At 32.3% G+C, this 19,745-nt stretch overlaps 1 protein-coding gene across 2 annotated transcripts; it reads right to left on the minus strand.

Annotated features, from left to right (window-relative positions):
- Positions 1-13,315: 13,315 nt before the first annotated feature.
- Positions 13,316-16,807, minus strand: LOC132599399 (probable serine/threonine-protein kinase PIX13). Of its 2 annotated transcripts, none has more exons than XM_060312750.1 (6): positions 16,296-16,807; positions 15,873-16,201; positions 14,965-15,100; positions 14,707-14,849; positions 14,367-14,490; positions 13,316-14,227 (listed from the first exon to the last, which is right to left on the minus strand). In XM_060312750.1, exons 1-6 carry the CDS (start codon positions 16,354-16,356, stop codon positions 13,779-13,781), a joined length of 1,242 nt encoding a protein of 413 aa, XP_060168733.1. In that variant the 5' UTR covers positions 16,357-16,807; the 3' UTR covers positions 13,316-13,778. The 2 variants fall into 2 exon arrangements, with proteins under 2 accessions (XP_060168733.1, XP_060168732.1); XM_060312749.1 differs by having other exon boundaries at positions 15,873-16,204; positions 16,296-16,805.
- Between the last annotated feature and the right edge of the window lie 2,938 nt (positions 16,808-19,745).

The raw sequence follows: 19,745 nt of genomic DNA on the forward strand, positions 1-19,745 counted from the left end.
GGATGCCTTCATTGCATTGGATGAACCTTGAGCATAAGAAAAAAAAATGACATTAAGAATAGCAACACCATTACCGCCATAACAATGACCTCCCGTGCTTGAATCTCCTGCATAAAGCTATGTAAATAAGAAACACTAACAACTTCGAGTAAAAATGCGAACGATATTAACTTATCAGTTGAATTAATACTCTTGTCCACTACACTACTTTTAATATAATATAACATAAATAAATAAAACCTTTTGCCTGAGTTATCTTTTATTTACTTTTTATATTATTTTTCACAAATTGTCCAAAATTATAGATACTACTCTTTAAATTATTTAATTATTCTGTTTTATTTTTAAAATGATTCAAATGCATAAATGTCCTCACGTTATCTCTATTTGTACGTTTTTTGTACCTTCATAATTTAATTGGTCTTCTCTTGTTTGTTATTTTACCTATTATGAAATATTGTCATGGTTAAAATTAAGATACGACTTTGAATTCGTCCAAAGTATAAAAAGAAAAATTCTTATTATTATATTATCAAGAAATGTACTGATATTTGTCAATGATTGTTATTCTTCATTACGTGTAGAACTTAAAATTTTCTTCTTTGTAAAATTTGAATTTGAATTATAAAAAAATTTGAATTTGAATTATAAAAAAATTAACCATATTTGTAAAACTATACTGCTCTTTATTCATTTGCCTACTATCTATAATTTAATTAGCTTTTACCATTTAATTTTTACCTATAATCCAAATAATATCATATCTTACCCTAAATTGTAATTTTGAAGTAATCTAGAAACAAATATACAAGTCCTTTGAATATTTTGTTGCAAAATCTATTTATATTTTTATAATTATTTCTTATATTAATTATAATAAGAAATTGAATTTTCCTGCTCTCTTTTGTTATCATTATAAAATTTTAAGATTAAATTTTTCATTTTGAAATTACCTATATGAAAATTGCATTAGTTCTTTTACTTGATTTAATATCCAATTCCCGCAACTCTTCTTTTAATTTATATAAGATAGATATAAATAGAAGTAGAATCTATTATTATTGAAATAATTTTTTTATATATATTTATGGTATAAATTCTATTGCTCAAAATTCTTCGTTGTTTAAGCTTATCAATAATATATTTAAGTATTTATTATTTACTTTTTTTTATTTAATGTAGCAATTCTAAATTTAGATGCCATTATATCATCTGTATTTTATTTTCATTATAATTTTTATTTTTTTATTTTTTTTGTTATGACTATCCTGCTTCAATTATGTGGTATTATTACAATGCTTTAACGTTTTTGTCCAAAAACTATCATGTGGCTTTTTCTAACGCATCACTTGACTTAATAAGTTAATATCCAAGCTTACCAAGAGAAGATAAATTGCTTTTAAGAAATTTATACCAACTCAAATTTCAAAATAGTATCAGTTAATGAACTGTTAGGAACATAATTTTTTTTTAATCAGAAAAAAAATGTATAGGATTTTAAGATCCTGTTATTCTTATACTTCAAAGATATGACTTTATAGATAAGCCCGGCAAAAATTGAATGGCATTGTTATGAACAATTAACTAATTTTACAACTATTAGTATATTTCTTTCCATATGAAGTTGCATTGAGTATGTTGACAAAAGGATAAGTGTATATTTAAAGTGTCATGCCTACTTCATGATTCAGCATGCTTGTTCCTTCCAACTGAGTTGGCTGTTAGTACATTATGTGTTCTCCTTCAATACTGATATGAATTTTTATGAAACTTACCTCTTCCTGGTCTCAGACCCTTTGACTCCCCCGGGAATATCCTCTTTGAAACGCAACAATGGTCGTTCCTGGCCAATTAGAATAATAAGAAATCGATATTGTGATCTTCATTTCATTTTAATTTTTGTGTACTGGAGAAAAAGATGTTGCACTTGACAATGATGCTCTCATTGTGCTTTGGCCGTGGACAACAGAACATTATCTGCCATTGCTGCAGAATTTTAATTGTTCATCGGCAACTTTTGTGGCCATGCCATTTTTTTTTTTGTGTGTGTATTGTGTTTTTTTTTTTCCTCAAAAGATGTTTAAGAAAACAGAATCAGCTTATTATGAGGAAGTTAAACATTTTTACGTGTGTAGTGTTAGTGTGTGGTTGTGTGCACGGAAATAGGGGTAGTTAACGTTCATATTTTGGATTGTGGGATTTGGGACGTGGAAAGTTAATGTTCATATTAGGGATTTTTCACTTTGAAAAAAAAAAAAAATATATATATATATATATATATAGATAAAATACACTGATAAAATACACATGGCTAAAATCTGCTTTAACGTTAATGTTTCACCTTTATTCCAAATACTATCATGATTCATGTATATATACATATATCTTTTTTTTTTTTTATACTTTTCAAAATTATAATACTAACTTGTGATATGTAATAATGAACTGTTTTTATTTGCTTGCTTTTCAAAGTTATATACTAATTCCTAACCTCTATTGGTGTTCTCTTATTTGCAGGGAGATCAAATCCATGCAACCATTAGAAGGTTTGTGAATCCATGTATTATAGCTAACGATATTTATCTCAATATTTAAGTATTTTACGTTGAAGAATTTTTTAGTTATTTTATATGCCTAATGATTATGAATATTAACTGAAATGGAGGTCATCCTTTTATCAGTAGGGGTGGGCGTTCGGTTTTTCGGTTCGGTTTTATCAAACTTCGGTTTGGCTATTTCGGGTTCGGTTTTTTGAAGGTGGACACCGAACACTGATGAGTCGTGAAATTACACGATATTCGATGCTAATTCCTTAAGTTTTTGCGACTCTTTAAGCACTTTTGTTGTTACTTTTTGTGTTGTTATGTTGTTTTGTAGGAAAAGATGCCCGGAGAGCATAAAAGAGCAAAATGAACCAAAATGGAACAAAATAGAGCAAAACAAGTCAAGTAGCTGAAATGAGTGATCAGAAGAAACCAAGTGAAAAGAAAGTCAAAAAGAGGCCAAACTGGACATTTTTGCAAAACTGTCAAAACTGGACAGTTTTGCAAAAACGGGAGATTTGCAAAACTGTCAAAAGTGGATAGTTTTGCAAAAACGGGACAGAACTGCAAAAAACGGGCAGAACTGCAAAAACTGAAAGTTGGGGCATATTTTGTCATTCTTTTGAACTTGGAAGAATTAGAGGAGCTACAAAAAGAGAGCTTGGGGCAAAACATTATCATCTTTTGCCATTTTGCAAGTTTTGGAGGCTAGGGTTTTCACCTACACCATTGGAGGAGAAGATTGGAGCACTTTAATGAGATAATTCTTAAACCTTTCTTCAATTCCTTGTTTTGTATTGAATATTTTAGTGTGTAGTATTTCATTTCTAGACTTGAATCTTGTTTATGAAAATATTCTTGATTAAAGTTTGGATTGAAACTCTTGTTTTGCTTATGTATTGAATGATTCTTATTGCTATTGAAGTGGGTCTTTGTTGATTTAATTAATCTCGTTCTTGAATGTTTCCAAAGGGATTAGCTAACCCTAGGACTCACCCATTTACTTAGATTGAGCTTGGAAAAGGAAATCTAGGTTGGGAAAGATTAATTAACAAGAATTTGGGTCATTAAACTCATCTAATAACTTGAGCTCGGAAGAGGATAGTTACTTGAGGTTAAATTGATTGTGCCTAATATCACACTCTAAGGCTTGGAAAAGCTTAGAGTGAAATTCATTGATTTGGTTGGAAGACTTTCAATGAGATTTTAGATATCATTATCTATTGACATAAACCCGTTCTTAGTTGTAAAATCGTGAAATACATTGGATCGTTACTTGGGTGTAATTTCTTTTGTATCCAAACTTGTGGCCATTGATCATTTTACTTGCTTTCTAGGTTAGTTTACATTTCCGCATTAGTCATAATTTTCTCAAAAACCCAAAATATTATCCATCGGTTGGCTTTAGCGTAGTTGGTGAAAGTTCCTTACTTTCTTAATCGCCTAGCATATTGTTCCCTGTGGGATCGATCCCGACTCATAGTTGGGTAAATATATTGCATACGACCGTGTATACTTTCTCTTTGAGGAGTGTATTTGGACGTTATCAAACACCGAACCAAACTAGTTCGGTTCGGTTCTTTCAATTTCGGGTTTTTAAAGTTCGGTTCGGTTCGGTTTCGATTTTTTCAATTCGGTTTTTTTGATATAATATTAGAAGCGATTCCATTGACACTAATTCATATTCTCAAAAGCAATAAAACATAAAACTGATAAATTGAAATCAAAATCAAACAAACAAGATACACAAGAACAGAAAACTATAATCATGATATAGGATTATTAGGTGTTATATACATACCGTAAGAATAATTAAGAAAACACATAAAGGACATACATTAATCCTAAAGACACATCCTAGTTACATTTCTTTGTTAAGGATATTTGATTTTCTCAATTGAAGTGGAAAATTAGGGATACAAATGCAAAAGAGGACTTATTACAATTGAGTTTTTTTTTATTTAAACTTAATGGGCCTGGACTATTTTTTTTTTTTTTTTTGGGTAATGTATTAAATTTTGGTGCGCATTCGATTTTTCGGTTCGGTTTTATCAAACTTCGATTCGGCTATTTCGGTTTCGGTTTTTTTATGGTGGACACCAAACACCAAACCAAACTAGTTCGGTTCGGTTCGGTTTGTTGAAGTTTCGGTTCGATTTTTCGGTTTTCGGTATTTATGCCCAACCCTATTTATTAGTATCGTGGAATGATTATCTGGGTGGAAAAGCTAGAAACACACGGCTGAAGAGTTCATTTAGACCTCTTACTATTGCCTAAACTTATCCTTTCATATTTTAATAAAATGCATTTGACTACATTTATTTTTCAATAAAAACAAACCTTAACTTCATCGCATTCTCTATTATTCTTTGGTAATGATAAAATTTTATAAAAATAATTGATAAACTCAATTTGTGATCATATATTTGAATTTTAATTAAACTATAACTTGAATATGTAGTAGCATGAAAGAAATTAAACTGCAAAAAATTTGAATTCATCTTAAAAAATTTAGTGATGCCACAAATTCAATTTTGTAATTTGCCTAATGCCACCATCATCGTGAGGTTTCCAAATCTATACAATTTGAAATAATTTATGTTTTCAAATGGTTTAATTTAAATTACTTATAATACCTATAAAATAGAAATAGAAAACTTTTTTACCCCAGAAATATAAACGATACGAAAAATATCTTATTCGTGAAAAAAATATTGCTAGAAATAAAATAAAATTTTGGCATCTAGGGATGAATTTTATGGTACCTGTAGTGATTCTTCTGCCTTGTCCAACAAGGGATTATTTTATAAATAATAATTTTTTTTTTAAAAAAAAACATATCTATAATAGAGATAGAAAATAAAAACTCTCATCTCAGAGTCAAATAATTCTTATTCTTCTATTTTCTAAATTGAATTGCATTTCAAAATTATCCAATCCTCCCAAAGGTAAATAACGACAGTCAATTTTATTAGGATAGATATACCCAAACGATAAAATATTAGGCACATATTCATGTTATGGTTTAATTAAAATTCAAATAGGAAAAACCAATTGAAGTATTATAAGAGAAAAATAAAATGTACCAAGAGGGTGATAGAGAATAGAGATGCTTTCAAGATATTTATATGTTGAATTTAGTTCAAAAATAAAATAAAGTAAGTAATTAATACTCAAACATATTATTAATGTCCTTTAATTTTATAGGTGGATCACCCTGTACCTCTAAGTAAACTGTGAGTAAAGCTTCGGGGAAACTGCCCATATTCTAACGGACTTCAAATTTTAACTTTCAACAAACCTTTGTCTACTTCTTAATCACAACTGGCTATACTTCCAACCTTGATGTATGACTAACGCTTGACTCAAATACTTTATGACGCGGCCTACTTTGCACGATTAGTACTTCTAATCTTACTCTCGAAAATGGACGGAGGGAGTAAATGCTTACCTTTTTTTGCTAAATTATATAGAGATTCTATATATAATAATTCAAGCATACCAAAAATCCTGATACAAAATTCTAAATTTGATTTGAGCATAAAAATGGATTAAGAGGCTAAAAGGAGAAACAATATACCAACTATTTTGTAAGATCATGGGCCATCTCATGCTTATTATTGGGGAGTTAGAAGAAAATTTTATTTCATGTGGTATGTGATTTTAATATAGTATTTTAAAATATCGTTATAATTTATAAAATAATAGTAAATCAGATTTCTATTTATAAGTTACAAAAAGTTTAAGCAATCAAGTAAAGTCCTACTAAAAGTTTGTTAATTTATTATGTTGAGATGTCACCAATATTCTTAGGTCTATCTCAAGTTTGTATTGATTTAGCTTAACCATTAGTAATTCAAACTAAAATTCAATATATCATATTGAAAAGAAAATATAAGTAGTTCAAAATTATTATTTGGATTATAGGTAAAACACTAAATAAAAAAGTTATAGTAAACCAATGCCTACAAGACGATAATAGGGATTGTGAGAGGATATTTATGATTTCGATTAAATTGTAAAACAAATAATTAAATAATGCTAAAAGTTATGGTATCAAATTTAGATAATGAACTAAGCTTATATATTGGTTTGTTTTTTCCTAAGTATTAACTATTATAACCTGTCGAGGTGCTAAATATGCTAGCATTCACTCATGTAAGCTTTATAATACCATTATATTTTACAACAACTTGCATATTGAAATTGTTCAATAAACATGTATATTCATGATTACGTTTACCAACTGACCGCGCATCGCGCGGGTATGTATACTAGTATGTTAATATGATTAAGTAAAACAACTCTACATCCAAACACATGTCATGTATTGATTTGGTATAAATACTCAATTAGTTAAAAGGTAAGTTTTTACCCATTTTAGTTTAAAATTCGGTAGTTTGTAGGGCACTAGTGCTTTCCATGTATTGCTAGAACAATGTTATTTAAAAGTTCTCACATTGTATCATTTATTTCAAGAAGAGCTTTTCATGTCATTGCTAAGATAATGTTATTTATTGTAGGACAGGTGATGTGGCGCTCTAAAAACCTTGTATTAGTATTTATTTTTTTCCTTTTTTTTTTTGAACTCTATCCTAATTTCTCTCTCTAATTAACTGTTTGCTACTCTAAAAAACTGTAATCCGAAACGACACTTTAACCAAACGAAGCAATTAATATAGCAGACGTTACCATTACATTCCCAAAAGTCACCTCAACTTGGGAATGAATGCAGTTATTACCTTTAACAATATTATCATTATAGTTATAGACATTGGTTCTCCTGTTAGTCACATATAGACCCGATTCTCTCCCCTTCACCAATCACCATCTATCTATGCATCTATTTTGACAAGCCTCTGATTCTATGAACGAAACGTAACATGGTAATATTTGTCTTGATCAAGTCACAATTTTTGTTTTTTCACTATTTGTTTGTTTTATATCTTCAGGCAGTAAAGTTCTGCAGAAAAAGTGTTGCATCGGGAAGAGAATTACTATATGAAATTGGATCTATGTCATGGTTCCAAACCAACTTTTGCCTTGAGTTTGTATTTATTCTTTAAGTTCATCCTTTATCTTTCTCAACTTGACATTTACTCTTTCATCACTTTCATTAACCACAATTAGAGAATACTAACACAAATTTGTCTTTTATCCTCTTGCTTCTTCCTTCATTTTATTTTGAGAAGTCCAAAAGTCATATTGGTTAGTGATCAACAAATTAATTCACATTAATTACTCCGTAAGCGTTACTTAGGAAACCCTTTTGAAGCAACCAATGATTCCAATTTTAAGGCCAATATTGTGTTTATTATTCTGGGAGTCTTTCTGCCAAGTGCCATAGAATATACTAGACTTTCATTTTGACCCCAAATATTGGTGTTGGACAGTTTGGTCCACACGGCCAAATCAGACTGCAAAAATATTGTGAAAGGCTGTAGCAATAAACGAGAAAGGAAAAGTGGCGTCGCTTCTATGTTACCGCAGGGAAATAAGTAGCGAAAATAGAATTCAAAAGAAAAAACAAACAAATCAGAGGTGTGATAGTCTTTTTAAAAATGTTTTCTTCTTAGAAACTCATGTTTCCGACTATTTTTTTTTCTTCTATTCAGGTACTTAAACAATATTTGAGAATCAAGAAGAATTTCAGACAAGTATATCTTGTACAGGCATGTACCAGAATGAATTTTATGACTTTCTCCTCCTTTTTGGACTCTTTGCATCTCCATACTTAAATCTTTTTTTTTTTACCTGTGTGTTTTGAAGAGTTTTTTATATATTCAATTTTTACTATGAGTGATAGAATGCTGAAACAGCCAAAAATGAACTTTGGGAAATTTACAGCAAACTCTGAGACGAATATTACAGTGGATTTGTAGGCACAAGAGAGAGTAAAGTTTCTGATTTTTGAAAGAAAGAAGAAGAAAATTTCAGAGAAAGTAATAGTATGATTGAGGGAAATAACAGATTTTTTGGAAATACCAGGCAATTATACCCAAACAAAAAGAAGAAAAGCAGTGAAAAAAACAATAGGAAAAAGACTTTCAAATACTTATTATGAATTTTAAATTTGTGATTTGGTCAATATATTAAAGTACTTTATGTATAATATGAAGAAACTTTTCTCTTCCACCTTTGATTAAATCAGTAAAAAGAATTATTTCAAATTCACTAATATACCGCGCGAAATACGGATTTATTCACTAGTATATATATAAAGTAGAGACATAGGCTCGCAGATGTGACATGCCTTAAAAGCCAACATTTGCATTTATCTATTTTCTTAGAATTTTGCCTTTTAAACTCTTATTTAAGTACTCTAAATCTATCTATATAGAATAGGAGAAACAAAAGCATGATATGATGACAAATGTCATCACCAGAAAATTTGTATTAATAAATAAAAAGACAACAAAAAATGAAAGAAAAGACAAACAGATTAAAAATGAAAATCTATTCTATCAATATATAATAGGTGAGGCAAAACAATGTTGTGATTGACAAGTGTCATCACCATAAAATTCTAAATTTAAGATACAATAAAAAAAAAAAAAAAAAGACAAATTCACGAAACACTACATATTCACAATAACAACAACAACAAAAAAAAAGTTCACAAACAAAAAAAAAAAAACTGCCATTCACAAAAAATAAAAACTGCCAATTTTAGATTTTAAAAAATTGATAACTTCTAAATTCGGATTGAGTTTATCCCATATAAAACTTTTGCTTTGAATTAACCGTAGTATTCCTTTTTTTAATCTCCTATCGATTCTCTTATTATGTCTCTACTTTCTATTATGGGTAACCATCTCTGTCAAAATCATAACATCTTCTTCCATGTTTTCCTCTTCCTTTCAATGTTGTTTCGTATCATTGATTCTAATCGTTCGATTTCTATTTGATTTTTTAAAAAACAATTTCCCTCTTTCTTAAGCAAAGAAGAGGAGGACGTTTGGCTTCGAAGAGTTCGATTAGAGATCCTGACGACATTGATGTGTTAATGATATGGAAACTTCGAACGTTTGTTGTGCTTGTCCTGCAATCTGGAAATATTATGACTGGTTCCTAAAGTTTTCTTTAACCCGCCCCTGCACCCAATCTTTCCGTCATTCTGATATCTTTTCTGAAATGTTCACAGGACAATAAGGTCATCATCGGCTAAAAATGAACTTTTCGCTTATGTCGTTTCTTGATGTTGATATTGAGACGGCTGTTCGGGTATGTCACATTTGCAATGTAGCTCGAAACCCCTGGGGGGGAGGGTATGTTCATTAAGACTGTCATGCTAATTTTGTCTTTATGCAGTCTTCATCTACTTTGGAGCAACAAGAGTTACTGCAAGAACCTGCTAAATCAGTTAGTGCACCTGCTTGGCATCGCAATAAGTTCTTTTTCTTCCTCCGTGGAATAATTCTCGCACAAATCCCAGATATGCCTTCACAACTTCCGTAACATAAGGAAAAAATTTGCATATTTTTTACGTTCAGTTTTTATTTTATTTATATAAATTTGGGAATTCAACTTCCGTGACATGCAGGTACTATCGTGTTCTAACTATGAAGAACGTGGATTCAAATTCAAATTAAACAGTCTATTGTAGAAGGATCATACTTCCACTAAATTCTAAGTATTATCTATTTTTTTGCACACGGTCAAATATTTTATAACCACAATTGTCTTGCAAGTATCTCTGAGCAGTTTCAACAATTAATAGCTCCATTCGCTATTTATTTTCTGAGCTTTCACTCTTTGCTCCTAAAGAGTTATTTTAATATTAGAGGGAATAATGTCATTTGGCTTTTGAAAAGTCACTTCCTAAAGATAAATTAGGCTATCAACGAGTTTGGTTAGAATTTTCTTTACTTTCAAAGCATTTAATTTGTATAATATCTATCTTGATTTGGAATTATGATTTATGAATAGAGAGTTCGAAAGCGGAAAGGGGAGTAGATCTCATAAAGTTAGTAATTCTAAATGAATCCTATATATTCATTCGCACTATTCAGAAATCAATATCATAATAAGCTTAAGTAATACAAATTGAAATTGTAAATGGCAAAATTTTAATTCAAAGCAAAATGGCAGAAATCGATATGGTAATCAGCTTAAGTATTACAAATTGAAATTGTAAATGGCAAAATTTTAATTCAAAGCATAAGGCACCATCCCAAAATGCAGAAGAATATGGCGTTATTAAGACTTATTTGAACGAATAAAAGGAAAATATTTGAACTTTCGTCTACATCCAAATTCAGATAATATGTTATGTTGGAATTAAAGTCTTCCATTGAAAAAAACTAATCTCAGGAGGTCGCGTCATATATGAAATTTATGTATAGAGTATTATAAATAGAAGCCTATTTCAACAAAAGATACTAGTTGTCAGATAACTTTTTATGGTGATTGAAAGAATTCCAACATTATGTATAGCTGTGGAGACGTTAAGTTAGTCTTTAATGGAAAAAGTTTATCCATATTCAATGTCTACACGAAACCATACTAATTTCTTATGGTCAATTTATAAATTAAGGAGTTGTCATATATAAATATTAATTAATGTTTAGTGATAATGTTTAATGAAATGTGATATATATTTATTAGTTTGATGTAAATATCAATCCAAGTAAATTTTTACCATGTTTGATTTCATAATTTTTTTAATTCTGAGATACATTGCATAGAAAGCAAAATTACAATTACAATTTTATTAAAACAATAAGATTTAATATGCTCCAACAAACAAGTTAATAATTTTACATAACTATTTTTTTTTTAATATCGACCGCGCATCGCGTGGATAAGAATATTAGTAAATAAATAAATAACCCAAAAGTCACGATTACAAAAGGCAAACGCCTTCATTACGGCTGGTTTACGCGAAGGGACTATATATTACCATTAATTACTCCCCCTGAAACGTTGCTAATCTTACGGTTACAAAAATGTTGTCAAATAATGGATACAAATTACATTTATTAAATTGCTGAAACAGTGCTAATCAGCCGAATGGTTTCAAATTAACTCAAAGTTAGACAGAAACCATACCTCCCTATAAAAGCCTCATGGTTTTCCTCACAAAAATCCCATTTGAAATGGGCTCGATAACTATTCACTATTTACAAAACTTCAACATAATTTTTTCCAGAACTTTTTGATAATATGCTTCTTTTTATTTCTTCCTGTTATGATAGATATTGTGCTCTACATTAACTGTCTCTCTATCTCTTAATATTCATGGTAAGAGGTGCTCTTTTTGTATCTGATTGCTTCATATTTTACTCCTCTTCACTCCTAAAAGAAGGCCTGTTATATTACGAGGAACGAGTTTAAATTTAGAAAACACAAGCAAAAATTAAGTCTTAACTTTTTTGTTATAAGTATGAATATTTTTAAAAAGATTTTGAAAACCAAAATATGAAAATCACCATTTTTTTGTTTATTTCCTCAAATAGAAGTAGCGTCTCACATTAGTATCGCTGCAGGCCTCCACCCGAGTTTCCTCTGGCTTCGCCCCGCTCAGGCATAATTCACAACACAAGCAAAAAATTGAAGTATAGCCTTTGTTAAATCTTTTGCTTCTTCTTTCGTAAATTTAAGTTTTGTATAGTGTGCTTCCGCCGTGATTATATTTGGAAAAAAAAAAAGAGAAAGAACAAACAAAATAGTTCCACATTTAACTACTTAAGAGTTCTTTAACGATTATATAGCTTTTATGGCACAAATATCTAGAAGTATGATTCTCAATTTCTCATCATTGCTCTTCTGAGTCCGCGATGATAACATTTTTGCTTGAAATATGCAGGACATGCATAAGTGAGGCTAAGCAGGAGGTGGAGATCCGCAAAAGTAAAGGGATGTCTAAAGCTTAGGACAATGAGCGTTACGAATCTCTTAAAAACGAATAAAGATATTTAGATCCGGAGGTCTTCTTTAAACTATAATTATTTATTTATTAAAATAGATATCTTAGCATCCACTTATCTGCGGCACCATTTTTTATCCTTTACCTTACATCTCTTCATTTATTACATATTTTAATCTTTATTTATCTATTAGACCAAAAGATATTATTAACTCTTTTTCTAAAATATCAAGAATACTAACACACTTCTTAAATACACATGCGGCTAAAAGTTTTCCATTTTAAAATATAACTACACTTTTGTGAGATCTAATACTTTAAGCAATTCTGATGATGTGAGAAAATTCAAAAAGAAGTAAAATAGGGTTCAATTATGTTATTTATGACCGTGCGAAGCACGGTTAAATTTAATAGGTAAAGAATATAAAAGAGAAAACACTTTGCAAGCATCATTTGTCTAGTTTTCCTTAAATTTAGGTACCTGAATAATTACATTCATCAAATATTAAACATAAGTAATGTGTTGAACTGTTAATATTGTTCCTACCCATCAAACATTGAGAAAGTTCTTGACAAATAATTATTCGACGTCCTTCTAAGCTACATGAGATTTCTGGTTTTGGTCTGATGTGTCTTATACTATTTGTCTCAGTAATATACTGCTCGGTTTTTCTATTTTTTTTCGTTTCTGATTTATGCAAGATACCTGTTTAATTCGGTAACTCCCCTCAATTCAAGTGATCTAATGGAGCTTCTAATAGAATTTAGCAAAATTCCATGGGGTGTATGCCCTTTGAATTTGTTATATCGAAGGTGGATCATAAAAGCAGAGATTAGAATATATAGTGATTGTAGGAATCTTTCTCAAAATTTAGCATATTTTCTTCCTTCTGCAGAATAAAAATAAGAACATAAAGAAATAATGTCTAGAATAAAGAACCACAAGGGTGCATCGTGCAACTGTTCTATCCAGAACCCAAACACAAAATAAGAAGAGAAGAAAGATTTTGTGTTGACCCAAAGAGAGATGCATCATCTCTATGTGCAAGTGTAATTGTCTGCTTCCAGTTTTAAGTTCTGATCACCACAGCATCCATATTCAACGATATCCATAACATAAGATAGCAACTTGTTACTGACTCGAAGTCTTGAATCTCCTTCAATGTACAAAATAATGACCTCTTTACATATCACCTAAACAAGCACAACCCCAATGCCATACAGAGCCTTAACACTTCACCTCAGACGCTCAGACTACAAGGCCAACTAGACATGCAATGGCTTCGAAGAGGTCAGGCAACAAAAAAGCAGAGAACATTTGTATTTGGACAACTAATTTAACAATGCTCTATAAGAATTTATCATGTTCATGATGCTCTTCTTGGGAGTGGATAGGCTCGATTTACATCGTGCCTTGGATGAAGTGGAGAACGATGGTGCAAAGGTTGTTGACCATATCTATAAGCAGTCTGATGTCTGGAACTTATTCTAGGCTCCTTAGGTCTTTCATTAGCTGCCTCAATCTGTTCTAGTTTCTCCACTACTTCTTTCATTGATGGTCTCATTTTAGGTTCAGGTCCAAGACATGAAAATGCCAGTTGTGCTATTTGAACTGCAGCTCTGGATGGGTATTTTCCTTCTAGCCGTGAATCCATCTTGTCCTTCAACTTCCTTCTATTAGATAAATGCGGCTTAATCCACTCAACCAGAGTATGCTGGTTGCTTGGGCGGTTTGTGTCTAGTGCCCGTAGACCTGTTAGCATTTCCACTAACACAACACCAAAACCATAGACATCGCTTTTCACGTACAAGTGTCCTGTTGAAAATGACAATAGAAGTATGAACATACTTTTATTCGGGTTTGACTCTATATATGTTTAAACCTATAAGCACAAGATGTGATCCCAGAGAAGTAAAATTGCCAAGTATAGCAGCCTAACAGACCCCAAGTTTACCTGTTTGAACATACTCAGGAGCAGCATAACCATACGTTCCCATTACCCGCGTTGTCACATGTGATTGACTAGCCGAAGGCCCTAGTTTTGCCAAGCCAAAATCTGATATCTTTGCATTGTAAGACTGAAACCAAAAGGAATAAAAGAATGTCAGGTTTTGCCACTCTGTGATAAAGAGCTCCAAAAATTTAGGCAAAACATTAAGTCAATCAGAAAGGTGCTCAACAAGAAAAGGATTTGTGTTCAATGAAATAATCAACTGGTATCAATTTGTGCTCTATATTACTTGCGCTAAAGCCCTATATAACAGTATTCTGGGGAAGAAGAAAAGGTAACATACGCCATCAAGTAATATATTAGAGGCCTTGAAGTCTCTGTAAATGACTTGCTTCTCTGATGCATGTAGGAATGCCAAGCCTCGGGCTGCGCCAAGCACAATTTGAAGCCTTATATTCCATGGAAGTGGCTGAACAGCAGAGCCCCCTGAGCAAACCGAAGAGAATAAATATGTTTAGGTGGAGAATAGACAAATTCCTCACTGCTTTATTCTAGAAAATCATATACTTATATTATTGAGAACATATAGCTCATCTCTTACTTCCAAAAAGATGGTTCTCCAAGCTTCCCTTTTGCATAAACTCATAGACAAGCAATAGTTCTTTATCTTCCCAGCAGTATCCCAAGAGTTTGACCAGGTTAGGATGTGAAAGTGTTCCAAGAAAATTCACCTCACACTGCATAAACAAATTAAATGAAATCCACAAAGAGCCTTAGAAAAAATTAAGCAGACACCAGCAATAAAACTCAATTTCTCTGAACAATGAACTAATTTGAACTTCTAAATATTTATAAATAAAGCCTATAATTCCTCGCTAGTCAATGACCAACATAAGCAAAAGGCTGTTCCCAAAAGATCTTGGTAATAATGATAGTAATCAATCAACTAAAGTTAGTTGGAAGACGTAAGATCACAAGTTCCAATGAAAATGTAAGGTATAGGAATAAAAAAATCAAAAAGGCGAGACGATGGAATACAATGGGATAGGCAGTAAAGGGCTGCCTGCGCACAAGAGTGATGATTCACTGAGCCTTCCGCATGAGAAAGTGGAAAGATGCTTTAGAAAACATGTAACATACTCTGCATAACAAACCAAGAGTGCGAACAATGATTCTAGACCATCCACCCAATTCAATATTAACATTATCATATTTGTGGAGAAGGGCAGTATATCGGGAGTCAGTTCAAGAATTGCTCTTTGCCAAGTTTAGAGCAAACTAAACATCCCAGAAAGTTAAAAAAAAAAAAGGTATTTGGAAGTTGAAGTTGTAGTTAGGCAGTTGAAAAAAAGAAACTGCAAGTTATGTGAGTGAAAATCATAATGTCACAAGAAATACTCTTCAAACGATATTTCACCTGCATTTCAAATGAAATACTGATCACTTTGGAAGTAATGCCTTTAGTATTTGCAATGGGTGTTGAATTAGAAAAGATAAAAGGAGTCTGACCTGCCACTCTTCAAGTCCTTGTAAGCTTTCAGAATTCAATTTCTTAACAGCAATAACAGTGCCACTACCACTACTCCTGGATGAAGCCCTCTCATCAAGCCAACCCTTGTATACTTTCCCAAAACCACCTTCTCCCAGCACCGTATCACTTCTAAAATTTCTTGTAGCGGCCTTCAGTTCCGTAAATGAAAATATCCTCAAATTGGGGTGGGGTAATATCTGGCCAGTTGGATAAACCTCAGCAACTCCACTCGCAGCTGAGAATTGGCTATTCCCCGACACGTTGCTTACTGTTGACGATGTCGTGTTGCTCGTCGTCTGTGATATGCCTGCTGCAATATAACCATAGATTCAGTTCATCTTTTTCAAAAGAAACAAAATTAAAATCAACCACTGAAATTCAGGAGAAAAAAGTCATTCCACCTGAGCTGAAATTGCGAGTCGTAGACGGGCTCTGGTTATTAGAACTGAAACAAACTCCCATATCTCTCTCTGTCTCGGTCCAATATTTCTACTTATTAGAATTCTAAGTCCCAAAGCATAGCATACAATTTTTCTCCAGCAGAAAGAGGTGAGATCTGTTTGCAGCTTTTATTTCTTGTCTCCTGATCAGCTTTGTTTGTTTGACTTGACTCAAATTAATACTACCCTTTTTCTTTCTTCTTGTTTAATTATTTTTCTATTCAATCACACTTGTAGTTGGTTGTTGTTAATTTTCAACGCCACATTCTATGACTTGGTCTTCTTCCTCTTCCAGCTCATACATATCTTCAAACCCCTTGTCTCTTGTTACAACCATTTTTCCACAACGTTTATCCTCTTTTTTCTATTTTCTTATTCAATGTCGATCTACAATTTTCATTTAATAACACAACCAAAACATCACACTGCATCCATTGGGGCACCTTTATCGAACCGGATCTTAAGTTTTTCTTAATAAATGTACGCTCCAATACAAAATGATTATGTACCGATTAATTATAGAGATTTAAAAAAATTGAGTCGAACCAAAAAATATAATAATATTATATATTAATGTAAAAGTGAGTACGTACTAAGTTCTTTTACTTTGGGTGTTGAGCCATAGACGGAAATATAACATGTACGGTTGAAAAAGAGTCAAATATACCATTTATTATATTTTGGGTCCAAATATACCTCTCTTATGTTAGATTTGTCCAAAGTGGACTCCAGATCCGACGTGACACTGACAACTTAGTGAGGTGGACACCACGTGGCATGCCACCTTACCACCTAACCCATTTACCTCTTTCTTCCCCTTCTTCACCCACCACTATCATCTCCTTTCCTTTCACCACCACCGCTACCAGTAGCACCACCATACTAGTCTAGAAGTGGCAAATGGATGGGTTTGGTTGAAAATGGTTTGAACAAATATGGGTTGAATTTCAACCCGCCCATACTTCATGTGGGTAAAATATGGGTTGGGTGATAAATGGGTAGGTTGGTTAGGGTTTAGCCCATATTTTTACTTGTTGTAGCTTCCTTTAAGACCTAATTATTAATAATAACTACCCTTTCATTTAATTATAATTAGTAGGTACAGTGATTTTGTAAATTATCATTCGTAGCTACACCAAAATACATAAAATTGGTGTGGCTAAAGTGGTTATTAGGCAAGGCTCTCCCCCTGCCCGCCCAAGTTCGAATTCTTCTCCTTGTATTTGAGTGTATTTGGCTCATATTTGTATCTATATGTATTTGGCCGGAGTGTATTTCGTCATATGTATTTGGCCTGAGTATCTTGTATCTGAATGTATATGAAGCCAAATACATATGACATATATTCAAATAAAGTTCAAATACATATAAGGAGAAGAAGTTAGGAAAAATATGTAAGTAAAGTAATGTTGTTGGCTGGGTTCGAACCTGAGCGGGCAAGGGGAGAGCCTCACCCAAATACACGGGAAATGCACAGCTTCTGTGTGTATTTGAAGACCTTCAAATACACGCGAATTCACATGTATTTTGTTGTATGTTAGCTACGAGCTGTAATTGTGAAATGGTAGCTACGGTTGATAAGTTCCACATTTAAGGTAGTTATTCCTGTAAGTTTGTCATATTATTTCAAGCGTAATGTATATAATTTTTTCATATATTTATAATTAAATACTATGAAATAGAAAATTCGAGAGTAGGGGTAGGGTGGTGGTGGAGGGGGGTGTCACGCCCCGAACCATGGCCTGGACGTAACACGACACTCTGTGCCTTACTGTATGTGACCGAGCGAATCACATGGCTTGCTGAATCATCATGAGACATAACATGAGTGGAATACGACATAAACATGATGAGCCTTAATAAACATGAGATTTCAAAATATAAAATAAAATACATGTTTAAAAATATGAATATGGATTGTCATAGATGGCTATACGACTCTGGACATCTGACATAATATAACTATCTAGTCTATGAAACATCTAACATGAGTCCGAACTGCTAAAACATACTTACTGGGACAAGACCCTCATCTTAAATGCATAACTGTCATAGAAGTAAATAATGACTAAACCCCGAAGAAGATGGGGCTCACCAAAAGATGATACGTGGATGATCCTATAGAGTAGATCTGTCGTCCTGTAAGTCTGTACCTGCATCGTGAAATGCAGGCCCCCGGGCAATAGAAAGGGGACATCAGCACATTAAATGTACTGGTATGTAAATCAACTGAATGAAATAAACGTGCCACATGAAATAATATGATAAGAGCTGAAACTGAAACTGGAGTCTGGTCATGAACATGAGTATCTGACATGAACATAAATACATATATAACATGAGTAAAAACATTTTAAGTTGGGAGAGCATTAATATAACCGACATGTAACCACTACGTTAACAGGTGGCGTCTGATCTCTACCTGATCAGCTAAGCCCTCTTGTACCTTGCCGGGGTACAAGACATGAACATGACATGAATGGATCCAAATCCCTCAATAGGGAAAAATATGAAGGTATTGTCCTAACTGGGCGGAGTGATCCTTATCCTACGCTGGCAAACGTAGTTTCAGGCTATCTGAGCCTTCTCGGTAATCTGTGCAACTCCTAAAAACATGAACATGATATAGTTGGCTAATAATCCCATGATTTTCGTGAAATAACTTGTAATCATGATTTCACGAAATAACTTGCAAACACGGTTTCATGAAATAACTTGTATTTAGCATGTATGTATCTCGAATCATGGCATGAAGATAATTATATAATACAATTGCATGAAAACTTGTAGACATGTAGGATATTCATTAAATAAGCATTTTTATTTAAAAACATGCATGCAAGAACCCATGGAATACGAGATATGGGTTTTCATGGATTACAGACAGATTCTCAATAATCAAAAGGAAATATCAAAAATACAACAACGAGATTATATCACAAAGCTTAATATAATATAGTAAATGGACCTAGGGTTATCATGAACATGGCTAGAACCCTAGTTTTTGGAGAACTTGCGTGTAATCATGGAAGAAGGGCGTGGGGAAGAACAATGATGTTTCCACACGTAGATAGCAACTCTACATGCCTTAGTCGCCCCAAAACTTGAAGAAAAGGTCTGAACTTTTGAAGACGAAACCAAAGCTTAGAACTTGAAACCTTAAGAAGAGTTTTCACTGATTTTTATAGCTATTGTTCGTGGCTCAAAGGGTACTTCTCAGGTCCTCCAAATCCAATCTCTACCATTCAAATTTTAGACTTACATGTAATGAATACTCATTTAAAATTTGGGTTCGATCCAACGGTTAGATTACCGAGAAACACCAATTAAATATGGCTAGTCGGAGTGAAAGTCAACAGAAAAATATTAAGGTTTTGTCTAACTCTTTACAACTCTTGATTTTATAAGGTA

The sequence above is a fragment of the Lycium barbarum genome, chromosome 6 (assembly GCF_019175385.1).
Source record: "Lycium barbarum isolate Lr01 chromosome 6, ASM1917538v2, whole genome shotgun sequence".
NCBI lineage: Eukaryota > Viridiplantae > Streptophyta > Magnoliopsida > Solanales > Solanaceae > Lycium > Lycium barbarum.